The 12,116-nt window shown below is 35.2% G+C and overlaps 3 protein-coding genes across 4 annotated transcripts in view; 1 reads left to right on the forward strand and 2 right to left on the reverse strand.

Annotated features, from left to right (window-relative positions):
- The window catches only part of LOC126840806 (uncharacterized), a 30,172-nt gene extending 26,666 nt beyond the window's left edge, over positions 1-3,506 (forward strand). The window contains exons 6-8 of the mRNA XM_050576761.1: positions 1,562-1,784; positions 2,884-3,049; positions 3,260-3,506. Of these exons, the coding sequence (XP_050432718.1) occupies positions 1,562-1,784; positions 2,884-3,047 (387 nt within the window). The 3' untranslated portion in view covers positions 3,048-3,049; positions 3,260-3,506. The remainder of the gene's footprint in view (positions 1-1,561; positions 1,785-2,883; positions 3,050-3,259) is intronic.
- A 599-nt stretch (positions 3,507-4,105) lies between these two features.
- On the reverse strand, positions 4,106-9,289 carry LOC126841170 (translocon-associated protein subunit beta). 2 transcript variants are annotated; one of them, XM_050577508.1, is made up of 4 exons: positions 9,186-9,289; positions 5,942-6,098; positions 5,562-5,876; positions 4,106-4,298 (listed from the first exon to the last, which is right to left on the reverse strand). In XM_050577508.1, the coding sequence occupies exons 2-4, from the start codon at positions 6,095-6,097 to the stop codon at positions 4,170-4,172; spliced, it is 600 nt and encodes a 199-aa protein (XP_050433465.1). In that variant the 5' UTR covers position 6,098; positions 9,186-9,289; the 3' UTR covers positions 4,106-4,169. The 2 variants fall into 2 exon arrangements, with proteins under 2 accessions (XP_050433465.1, XP_050433464.1); XM_050577507.1 differs by having other exon boundaries at positions 8,997-9,275.
- LOC126841169 (maternal embryonic leucine zipper kinase-like) lies at positions 6,793-8,990 on the reverse strand. The gene has a single exon (XM_050577505.1). It carries the CDS (start codon positions 8,795-8,797, stop codon positions 7,151-7,153), a length of 1,647 nt encoding a protein of 548 aa, XP_050433462.1. The 5' UTR covers positions 8,798-8,990; the 3' UTR covers positions 6,793-7,150.
- Positions 9,290-12,116: the final 2,827 nt, after the last annotated feature.

The raw sequence follows: 12,116 nt of genomic DNA on the forward strand, positions 1-12,116 counted from the left end.
CTTGTCTGTGTTGGACTCGCACAAAGTCTGATATTATAATTGGGTTATTCGCACGGTGCGAATACCTGTGTGGTGTGCACAATTATTATTTTATTAGTGGGCATTGTATAGGATGGTATTATATTAATAATATAGTACACAGGTCGGGTCGACCTTCGCGTTTCCCGTCTTGGAGCGTGTCCTCGCACCCAATTCGGCAGACGAATCGCCCTTTGCCCCGGTCACACGCATCCTATATTGTATTTTAATGTTGTGTACACATTGTGTGCTGTCATTTGCAATTTCCAAAGCATCCGAATTGTCATGCAAATCAAGCGTTTTCACAATGCATCGACGTTCTCAGCCGATGAGAATTGTTCTTACCTGGCTCAAATTCCAAAGGTTCGGCCAGAGGAAGCAACATGTATGATGCCATACTTTCCGTTATCCAGTCTTGGCTTTGGGTCGTCTGTGTATTTGTCTGAATCCACACAGAATGACACTTCCCTTTGACTTTAGACTCCCGTGAAGTCTGCCAATAGTTGCCATTTCTCTTGACTTTCTTACATGTGTAGACTGTAGCACCATGTTCTGGACTGACGGCTCCCCCGTGAATGGTGTACCTGACTGTGTACACACATTTGGCGGTTATTGATCTTTTCCTCTGCCAGAAGTGCCCGTCGAAGACTTGACCTAACCAGACCGAACGAGGAGCGGAAATCGTGAGGGGAAGCGATCTTATGTGTTTTGAGAGAGTGAGAGATGCCACGCTTTTCATTCTGCAGGTCTTGGGGGGGGGGGTCTCGTTTGTAACTAAATAAGTTTTTACCTCCTAATCTTAATATCGTTTGGTAGTCATGATGTTTGATGATTTTCATTTCAAGTCATGAGTATATTATGTCTGATGTCTGGGGGGGGGCCTATCGAAAATTTGCGTCACGAAGCAAACCTTACCAAACCTAACCTAACCTAACCAAACCACCAAACCCAACCTAACAAACCCTACCAAACCTAACCTAACCTAACATGACCTCCTCGATAATGATAAGAAACAGCTGATTACGAGTGCTGATATGAAGTCGGCTGATAAAGGATAAGCGACAAGAGAACAGTGGTGTGTGACAGCAGCAGCTGATAAAGGCTACCGATAAGAAACAGGCGATAAGATATCAATGACAAATAGAGGGGTGGTTAGGGGAGAAGATTGTAGATAGAGGGAAGAGCGGGGGAAATGAACATGAAAACATAATACTAATTGAAGTGACAGGGCGCGGTTTATCTGTAGTACAAAAATTCCTTCCTATGTAAGTTGTTCGAGGGGAAAAATATATTATATATTTTTTCTAATATAGATATACTATTATACCTACTCAACTCTTAGGAAAATTTGCGTCACGAAGCAAACCTTACCAAACCTAACCTAACCAAACCAAACCCAACCAAACCTAACCAACCTACCAAACCTAACCTACCTAACCTAACCAAACCTCGTCCAACTTGGCCTGTTTTTCTCATGTAAACCCACACGCGATTTATACAATTATAATAATTATTATCGTTGATTTTTTGTTTTTCCAATCAGGAAAACAACAACGACAACAGTTGTTTCTACACGTTGCCCCGGGGTGGCGGCAAGGACGCTTGTTTCACAATCATGACGGTCAAGTTCCACAAAGGTCCGGGGCACAAATGCCTGGGTTTCAGCATCGTGGGAGGTACGGACTCGCCCAAAGGAACCATGGGCATCTACGTGAAGACGATATTTCCCAACGGACAGGCCGCCGACTTGCAGTCGTTAAAAGAAGGTGAGGAGGCTGATTGCGGGGAAAATTATGTTACACCAAGTACTCGACACACAAACAAATAGGGTAAAAGTGCAAAGTTCGGTCCCTAGACATACATATATAATGGTATACGCACAATATCAGTGCCGTGTATGCACTTACAACAACCGTTATGACATGCCCAACGTCCGGCGGCAGTAGGTGCATTGCCTGCGGTGTTGGGCCATTCTGCCACCGTATACATATTATGATAAATACACCATTATAGTAAATATTAATAGATACCTACTACTTGCACGTCTCGTCTTGCCCGGTCGACGACTGGCGTCCAAAAAAAAAAAAATATGAGTCACGAAAAAACAACAATACCGCCTATCTTGGTGTACAATACAATATATAATAATAATAATTGTGAATGCACACACGTTATCTGCGCAATATGAATTATTCATGCACTCGAACCCGTAGTAGTCAGTTATCTTGGCGGCTCGCACGTCCATATTAATATACACAAAAAAAAAAAAAAGGTCAATAACAATTATGGGCACCGCCACGGTATAGATAGTAATTATTCGGAGATGCACAATCGACGATTTTTTTTTTTTAACACACACAACAGCGCTGCTGTTATAATATATTGTTATTCTAAACGTGACATATTATTTATGAAAAACGGTTGCATCGATGATGCACTTGATCACAGAGACACCACCTTGAGAGCTTTGACCGACAACAAAACCTCCCCATTGACCTTTTGTAGGTGTTTAACATCTTCTCTGGCAAACTCGAACTCTTGATTTAACACTCTCGCCTTAACTCTGGGCAAAACAACTGGAAGAAATATTATAACCGGGAAAACTCAATGTATGTTCCCTTAAAATTAGTAGGCACGTCGAAAACGGCTACTAGTTCAATTTTTGCCTATCTTCTGCCCCTTAATACTCTACTGCAATCTCCGTCTTCTCATCAGACACCGCAGCTGTTTCTAAGGAGTAGAGTATAGGCAATTTTTTTTTGCAAAATCATGCGTTCAACGCCTACTCAGAGACGGGATCCCTGTGCCGTGTTTGTAGTAATAATAATTGTACACGTTTTGATTGATTTTCAATTTCCGTTTCAGGCGATGAAATCTTAGCGGTAAACGATAAACCTTTGCACGGGCTAAGTCACCGAGAAGCGATCGCCGTGTTCAAAGAGATCAAACTGGGCGAAGTGGCGTTGCACATAGGCAGAAGGGTGCCCAAGAAAATTCGCGAAACGTGCAAAGCCATTAGCAGTCCTTGAACGTGAGTGTGTACCTATACTTGGAATGATTACTGATCAAATCGCTGTAGAAATAACAGCTCTGTTGCTTGTATAAAAAAAATATTAAAAAACACAATAGTTGTTCTAACAAATTGTTGAAATTACTACATCCTCCACTTAATAACTGCGTTGTAATAATATTAAAATATGCACAATAATTGGCAGTTACATTTCGCTTTGTTTTGTCACAGGAAGAATATCAACTACGATTCTCATTCAACGGACAATGTTATACTGTGTTACGCGTAGTACCTACTTTTTTGATTTTAAGTATTTTGTTTATTTTTTTTTTTTAACATATTTTATTGTTACCAAAGTGTAATATTGTAAAGTTTATAATAATAACTATATTATATTATATTATTATGAATAATGAATTTTATACATAACCGAAAAGCGTTTTGTAATGTGTTTATATAAGTGAAATAAAGACGTTTATTTATTATAATTTTTAGAAAAACATTTTTTCAGGAACAACCTTATGTCTAAAAATTGTTAAAAATAACAATCGTTTTTAATTATTACTCTAAACAGCTATTGACCAAATTAAAAAAAAAAATAAAGATAAAATACAAATAACATAAATGTAAAAATTATTTACAACCCAAATTGTTGTCTTGTAATTTGAAGCAACTAAAAAATATATAATTCTAAAGTTTAATTTTTTCTTATTAATTTCAGTTAAGTTGGCCATTCAACCGAAATCAAATTTGTCTATGTATTTTTTGCTTATACATATAAAGTCAAATTAGGTTTTATAATTTTGAATCCTAACATCGAGTTTGACAGTTACAAGCTACGAGGCGCATCAGAGAACTGAATTATTATTAAATTCCAAAATATTAAAATCAAGGAGATCATACATAGTATATTATCTTACAGGAAATAAATGTTAGATTTCATTTTTATAATATTAATGAATAAAGATTTGTGAATATATATATATAACTATTTCTAATTAATTAAATTAGTGAAAAATCCTTAGCGATTTTTTACAAAACATGAACAATCGTATAAAAAAATCATTAAACACAAAATTCAACTTATTATTATAATTAGGCAATATTAATTTACAAATTTTTTTATTTATTGGGTTTTCATTCAATCTTTGGACACTTTTTCACGTTTTTGTTTCAAAATTAATTCGTATTTGCTCTTGCTGAACCACCACAACACAAACGGAGCTGCCACTGCCGGCAAGGACATAATAGCAAATGCCAACCAATCCATCTAAAAATAAAAAAAAACATCAAATGTTAATACAAAACTCCTTACGTAAATATATTGCGGTTACTAATAGTAGACAACATGATCTCTATGTTACTTTATTAATGTATGTAAGAGATTTTTTTATTTATTTAAGGTTAATGATAAAAGTGTAATAGAACAAAACAATAATAATTGTTAATGGATTTTCTGTTAGAACTACCTTAAAATTAAAAAAACTTATAAAACGTTGTTCTGTGGCAACACCAATTAACCTAACCTTATCATTGTTACTGTAAGTGAAGCTGTTTTGTATATTCTGCGTATTACATACTTAGACAACACGTTTACACTGTTATATCTTTTTTTACATTATGTTTGAAATAACAGCTTTAGTATATCGTTTAGTTTTAATTAATAAATACAATTTTAATGATGAAACAATTAAAAATAATGCAATAATGCAAAAAATATTAGTAACTGCGTAATAATAAAAAAAAAAAGAAAAAAATTGATTTTTCTCTACTTGTTCTTTTAAATTAATTAACACTTTTACTTGTTAAAAACAATTAAATACTCAAAGGAGTACATACAATGTTGTACCTCAAATTGTATAACTAAACATATTTCATTAACAATAGGGAAGTTGCGTAAAATGTAATATATATTTTTCATCTTTTATAAAGTTTTGAGTAGAAATATGTTTTGCGTAAAAACTGCATCACAAACAAAATATTTCTATAAGTGTTTATTTGTTTGAAAAAGTCGTATTGTCGCTATATAAATTTTCGGCCAGCTTTGTGTAGAATCAGTGTTATAGTAAATGTCAGCAAGCTTGGGCGGCTTGCTTCGCGAAACTATGTTTTTTTTTTGTCGTTATTTGTTACATCAAAATAACAAAAATAAAAAAAAACCATAGACCACTTTTTTCTTTTGTTTATCGAAAAAAAATATAACAATTTTTCTTTTAGATAACTTCCTTACTACACTCTTTATTGTCGCCATCGTGCTGAAAGTGTCAGAGAAATTATTACTTTTTTAGTTAATCACATTTTAATCATCTTACGGCAAGAAAAATAGATTTTTAAATAATTTTTTTAAACCTAAATAACATTTTAAATTTTCTCTTGGGGTTACTTTGAGTATATCAATTTACACTTGGTGACATTTCTATCGACAACGACAGCGACTAGAAAATTTACACTTGGTCACTTTTTGCATATACATATTATACACGTTTTTAGCATTATAAATTTAAGACTCGTAGCGATTAAAAATATTATTTACCACGTGAGGAGAGAATTTTTTATCGTATTCGGCATAGCTGATGATGTATCCTTCACCGGGTTCACTGCTAATGGCGAATTGAGGTTCTTCGGCGCTTTCGAATGGCTTGTACTGAACCAATGCAGAAGTGAAGTTGAATCGGCCGTACGTAAGAGGTTTGACAACAACAGCGTGGGTCACGTTAGCGCCGGCCGGTATCCTGTTGAATCTAATGTTCAGATTTCCCTTGACCGTGGCGAACGCTTCTGCGGGGAAACCGTTATCTTGCAATACGACATTTGTTGCCGGCACACTACCCACATTGTAAATTGTATACTGAAAACGTTGTAAAACACGATGAATAAATTATCGTAATAATTGTACAACACCGGTATACGTACTTTGACTAAGATATCGGATTCCTGGACTAGTAATTTGTTTAGTACTTGTTTGGACACCAACAGTCTAGCTCGTTGGTCTGCAGCATTTTGGGAAAACACCTCGATTGAAGCGCAAAGCATAAACGCAACAACTAAAAACGACCTTAACGAATACATCCTGAAAAACAGAAGAGAAACAAAACAATTAATGATTGAAAACGGCTGATAATGTTATCATTATTTTCAAATTAAAAACATAACCTTAAAATACCAACAATTTCTTAGCGTCCAAACAATTTGTTGTGACAATATTGTCAAATCAACAATACAGCAAAAATTGTTAAACATAGTACAATATAAATAATATAACACACCCATTGTTTTTTACATTTTATAAATTTGTAAGACAAAACATAAAAAAAAGCATGATTTTTTCTAGTAAATTAGCAAAACACTTCAAACGCAAACCAACTCTTACAAACTATTGAAAAATTTGCTTGTTACAATCAAACCCGATTTGTAAAGATTACTTTTAGCGTAGCAAGAGCAATTAATAGTGAGCGTTATCCATATTAAATTGAATATTGCGTTTCGAAGGGTGATATATTAATAACGAAAAACTATTGACGACGTTATTATGTACACAAATTATATTTTATTGTAATATATATATATAACAAGCTACAGATAAATACTGATATTAATTATAACGTATACAACGGTAACAGAAAAAAAAAACAATACTTTTGATTTGTACTTAATAAATGTAAATTTAATGAAAAAAAAAAAAAAAAGAACTATGCTTGGAATATATAAGTTAAATACTATCATAATAATTGTATAGAAATTAATTTTTTTTAGAAAAATTTTTGTATTATAATTTAGGCATAGCATAACAACGAAGAGTGTATACTAACAAATAGCAACCCTGGTTTATGTTTTAGTAAATATTAATTTAAGCGTAAAATTTATTTTAATATTTACACGTTAGTCAACTTTCAAAATAATTAAATATTTCACATAACAGAATACAGTATAATAAATATCGAAAAATTAATTTTGTCAACTTGAAATAGCCAAATTATAGTTTTAAACTTTATAACTTAATCGATCACAACTCTGTTGAATTCAATATTTAGATTTAAGCACAACTTAAAGATATTATATTGTCAAAAAAAAAAATAATAGTAATAAAAATAATTCTACAGTTAGATATAAACGAATATTTGTTTATTCTTGAATTGTATCACATTTTGCAGTAAAATTTAGAATTTCTTCGCATATTTTTTTGTACATCCACGAATCGCCTTTAAGACGCTTTCTTTGGATGGCTACAACACATCCATTATCTTTGTTCATTGAAGGCACCATACAGATCTCTAGTTCGAAGGATAATTTTAACTTTTCATCCATGTCGCTTTTCAGTTTGCCTCTGAGCACAAAGCCCTTTCTTGTGCAAATTACATTCTTCTTAACCAACGCGTCTTCTAGTTGGTCCAACACTTTTTCCGGATCCTTACACACCGTTGTCGATATGTTACACAAGTCTTTTTTTAAATTCAATACTTCAGGTTTTCTCTGCGGCTGAGCAACATTTCGACGCCGTGGAGTAAGAGCTTTTCTAACCCGATCAAAACCCAATTTCTTTTCGAGCGAATCAAGTATCTTACCGCCCGGGCTACTTTGTGTCGAGGTGCTTTGCTGTGGAGTTTCAATGTTGGAATTTCGTTTGATTTTTGTAGGTATAGTCGGATTCGCTTCTTCCAACTTTCTTCGGACTGCACGGCCAACAACCCTTCGGTTTTCTTGACTAGGAGTGTGCAAAGCCACGGGTCTCCTTATAACATATTCTTGAGGCTTGGGCAATTCTTTTTTCTTTAAACGTATTGGATCGCCAGACTTTTTCTGATTCATTAACAATAAATAAGTGGCACTATCGCTGTCGTATTTCCATTTGGACAGGCGTTCCCACAAGACGTCCCTGTCAATATTGTAATATTGACTCATGACATCCAGACATTCGTTGTCTTTTATTTGATCACCGTTCAAAGAAGAAGTCTGTGGCGGACAGCCGAATCCCAGTTTGACCCACGGGTCATTAATTAACTCTTTAATTCGTATACGGTGTAATGGATCTACACACAACATTCGTCTTAGTAAACGCTTACTACCCAACGACAGCCAGCCTGGCTCGCCATATTTACCTTTCATGATTTTCCTAAAGAGTTCATCGATGTTATCACTTTCGAATGGTAAACATCCACATAACAAAGCATACAGTATGACACCCATACTCCAAATGTCCACTTCGGATCCATGATACTTTACACCTTTAATGAGTTCGGGGGCGGCATACGTCGGCGATCCACAAGACGTCAACAACAGACTTTCCATACCGCCTTGTGGTTTTGCACAAAGGCCGAAATCGATGAGTTTCAGATTTTGGTCTTTGTCCAAAAGCACGTTTTCCGGTTTCAAATCTCTGTGGGCATAGCCTTTGTCGTGCAAATACGATACGGCCGATATGATTTGCCTGAAAAACCGTCTGGATTCCATTTCGCTCAGCCGGCTCTTCTCGACGATGTGATCGAACAGTTCGCCGCCCGAACAGTATTCCATGACGACGTAACAATGAGTTTCGGTCTCGATCACCTGGTACAGTTTGCAGATGTTGGGGTGCGACAGCGTCTTGAGCGCACTGATTTCGAGCTTGACGCGCGGCAAGTCCTTGCCCAGCTTGGTCTTGTCCATGATCTTGACGGCCACCTTTTCGCCGGTCAGAGTGTGCGTGGCCAATTTTACCTTACCGAAGCCGCCGGTGCCGATCGTACGGCCCAGCTCGTAACCGTTGTTGCACAGCGTAGGGTAACGCGACATTCTAACGGCCGTGTCCACGCACACACACACCACTACGGCGCTATTTCCCTGAGGTGTACAATGTAAAATCTCGGAAAGCACCAGACAAAACAAAACGTAGAGCGGTTAGGCAAGGAAAATAAGAATATCATTGTTACCTTACAAATAATTATCACACAGTCCCCCAGAGGAGCATATTAGCTGAAAATACAACACTTACCTAGATTATCTATACGACAAGTGTACACACACACACACACACACATACACACACACAACGTACTTTGTTTTTGTGTACGAGCTAACGAACGGTAATAATTAAACAGTATTACGGATAAATGTACAAATATGAAAATCGAGTTACACGACAGGAGCAATAATAATTTACTACTCGGAACACGATACCTACTCGTTGGCAGTGACTGTGCGTTGGATGGAAAAAGTATTGGGGACGGAAAAATTGCTTTCGTTGCCTAACCGCTTTGTTGTTAACTTTTCAAACCATTCACGTCACCGGAACGAAGACACGTAAACAAAAATGTCCGTTACAACACTGAACTGATAACGCGGCAGCAGCTGCCGGGTTGGCCGCCGTGCGCGGCGTGGCCGATAATCAATCAAATTTAATTATTTAAATAAAAAATTATTTTCGTTTAAAATACGCGATATAATATTATAATATTTCTGAACCGAACCTAAACGCGAACCGTTTTAATTTTTTTCGGGGCCAGTGTTTGTTGCGTTTCTCCAAGACCGCCCGAGGTACCGCCGACGACCAGCAGAGAGCGCTGCCGTTATGATATCGACGGTCGTCGCTGTGGTACAATAATAATATTATTGTATAGCTTTATGATTTTTGCCTATCCAAAGCGCCGTGATTTAAAAAAAAAAAATGACTAAAGCACAGTATAAACCGGCAGGAAATCGGTCCAGACACAAAAAGCGAAAAATAAAAAAACATTATTGTAAAAACAATACTTTATCAGCTCTGCTATTACTGTACGCTTATTCTGGGGTACTAATATGGCAGGTTGTGTCCCTCTACGATTTGCCTAATCCAATATCATATATTGTACTTACCTAGTATATTATATGTATGCTTCTTGCAAAATATTGTACACCGAGGCAAAAAATAGACATGGGGATGGCTCGTTATTATTTTTTATAATTTTTATTATTATACGACCAAGAATCTAACGTTTATTGACGCGGCTTAATTAATAAAAAAAGAAAAAAGGAAGGAGCTGAAGTCTCGTGTAATCTAATATGTCAACGCAGCATTTGAAAAACACTTTTTTTATATATATATATATATTATAAATAGTAAACCGTGCATTTCTTAACGTGGCGCAATACCTGCACATTCAAGACTAACGGCTATTCTCTAATGTCATTCTTGTTAATACCGAAATTGCTGAACACTCATTATAAAACACACACACACACACAACCAAGTGGCTTTGGTCGCAGACAGTTATTATGATAACGACATTCGTCGCCGGTATTGAGATGTCCCATTCGAACGGTTTGGAATATTTAGCATTGACCGACAAAATATTAACGTTAAACGTTGTACTCAAAGACGTGGTCCGAGGCATCGCCGACGTGAAATTCAAAGTGCAAAAGCTGGAAAGAAAAATGAAAAAAAGAAAAAAGCTCAAGTCCCTGCACAAGGCGGAAGTAGAACCGTCGGACCCGGACGTCCGGAGCAGCGACCACGACGAACCTAGCATGGAAAACCCACAAGAATGTGGTGGAGGAGGAGGAGGAGGTGGAGAAGAAGAAGAAGAAGAAGGAAAAACCCAATTAGACGACCACAACGAGAGTCCGCCGATGATGGAAAGACAAAGTCTGGACGAGGAGATCCAGGAGCGTTTCAAAAACCTTATACAGTTTATCAGCGACGAAATAAGTAAATAATATTGTTATAATTTGTATTTTCAAATGACAAATAAATGTCAGTTTTAATACCTATACCTATTAAACGCCTCGTGATTGTGCTGTCATCGACTAGTTAGTCCAAGTTTTTGTTTAAGAAGTCAACGTACTTTAGTGTTTTCAAATTCTTAGTTTTTTATCGGTCACTCGGTTGAAGATAAAAAAATCGTTGGCTCAAAGTGAAATCCACTAATGGTCACCATTTTAATTAACATTTTTAATTATTTTAGTGTTTTAAATTTAATTTTAATGTAAAAAAAAATTCGAAACAAAAATTTTAAACTCCAAAGAATTTATTAATAACATAAAAATCTGTTAAAAAACAAAAACTATTATTTCCATAACACTAAAAAAAATAATGTTATCTACAAATTTCTTAAAACTTGAATTATTGACTTAATGTATTTCACTTATGAGCCAATGAAATATTACAAAGGTATAACACGTATACAAGACAGGTTTGATTGTAAATTCTTTGTGCAAATTTACTAGGTTATATAAGAAACAGATTTTTAATTTGTGTAAAAAATCGGGATTTAATATTGGAAAAATTGCAAATTTCATTAATTTAATTACAAGAAAGTGAAACATTTAAATACAATTCAGAATGTAACCGAAGAACTCAAATCTCTTTGCAAAATTTAAATTGGACCATTCTATATAGTCGAAATTTTGTCTGGCTTTTTGCTCTAAAACAAACCAAAACGGCTTCTACTCATAGGAAAAATGATTAAAATTTAAAAAAATACCTTGGAAGCTTATACAAATTAACCGGTAAATTGATTGACATCGTCGAATTGTATTAAAACCTCTTTTTTCTTAAATATTGCCCATACAAAACTCCTTAAAATCAGACAGCATGCAAACAACACCTTCTTATCAGTGATTAGCTTCTCTTATCAGTGATAAGGGGGTGTAGATATGGCGTTAGGTTAGTGATAAGAAATTATATTGGTGATCAGGAGTTGTGATAAAAAATGACCCATTCTTATCAGTGATAACAGGAGGACATACGGCCAAAACTTACTACGCATATTTGCTGTAATGCACACAACTTTATTGGTCCCAATAGGCTGTTTTTATTAAATTAATTAATTAGAGCACTGTGATTGGTCCGAACACGATTTATGGAACCAATACAGATTTTTGCAACACAGCAAATGATTTTAAATATACAAAATTATAAATATTAAGTTATATTGTGTGGCTTCGTAAGCAAGTATTTATTGGCATTGTTAAGGTCAATAAATATACTGTAATTAAAATAAGAAATTAACTAGCTTTAAAAACTCATATACGTCTCTACACAGAACATGATATTTAATAAATATGTAAATAAATATATGTATAAATTCATAATATGTAGATGTAGGAACCGACTGACATTTTTTTTCAGTTAAAT

Source organism: Adelges cooleyi, unplaced genomic scaffold (assembly GCF_023614345.1).
Source record: "Adelges cooleyi isolate 19-005CV unplaced genomic scaffold, UGA_ACOO_1.1 ACOO_flye_CR_arks_rails_tigmint_CR_PRNA_376, whole genome shotgun sequence".
In the NCBI taxonomy this organism is placed as follows: Eukaryota; Metazoa; Arthropoda; class Insecta; order Hemiptera; family Adelgidae; genus Adelges; species Adelges cooleyi.

Bases quoted from the DNA above. Each gene is read 5' to 3' on its own strand.
- LOC126841170 (XM_050577508.1), bottom strand. From the start codon at position 6,097: ATGTATTCGTTAAGGTCGTTTTTAGTTGTTGCGTTTATGCTTTGCGCT. The intron at 5,877-5,941 runs GTACGTATACCG...CAACGTTTTCAG, and splicing joins AATCCGATATCTTAGTCAAA to TATACAATTTACAATGTGGG. The intron at 4,299-5,561 runs GTAAATAATATT...TTTTATTTTTAG, and splicing joins AAAAATTCTCTCCTCACGTG to ATGGATTGGTTGGCATTTGC.
- LOC126841169 (XM_050577505.1), bottom strand. From the start codon at position 8,797: ATGTCGCGTTACCCTACGCTGTGCAACAACGGTTACGAGCTGGGCCGT.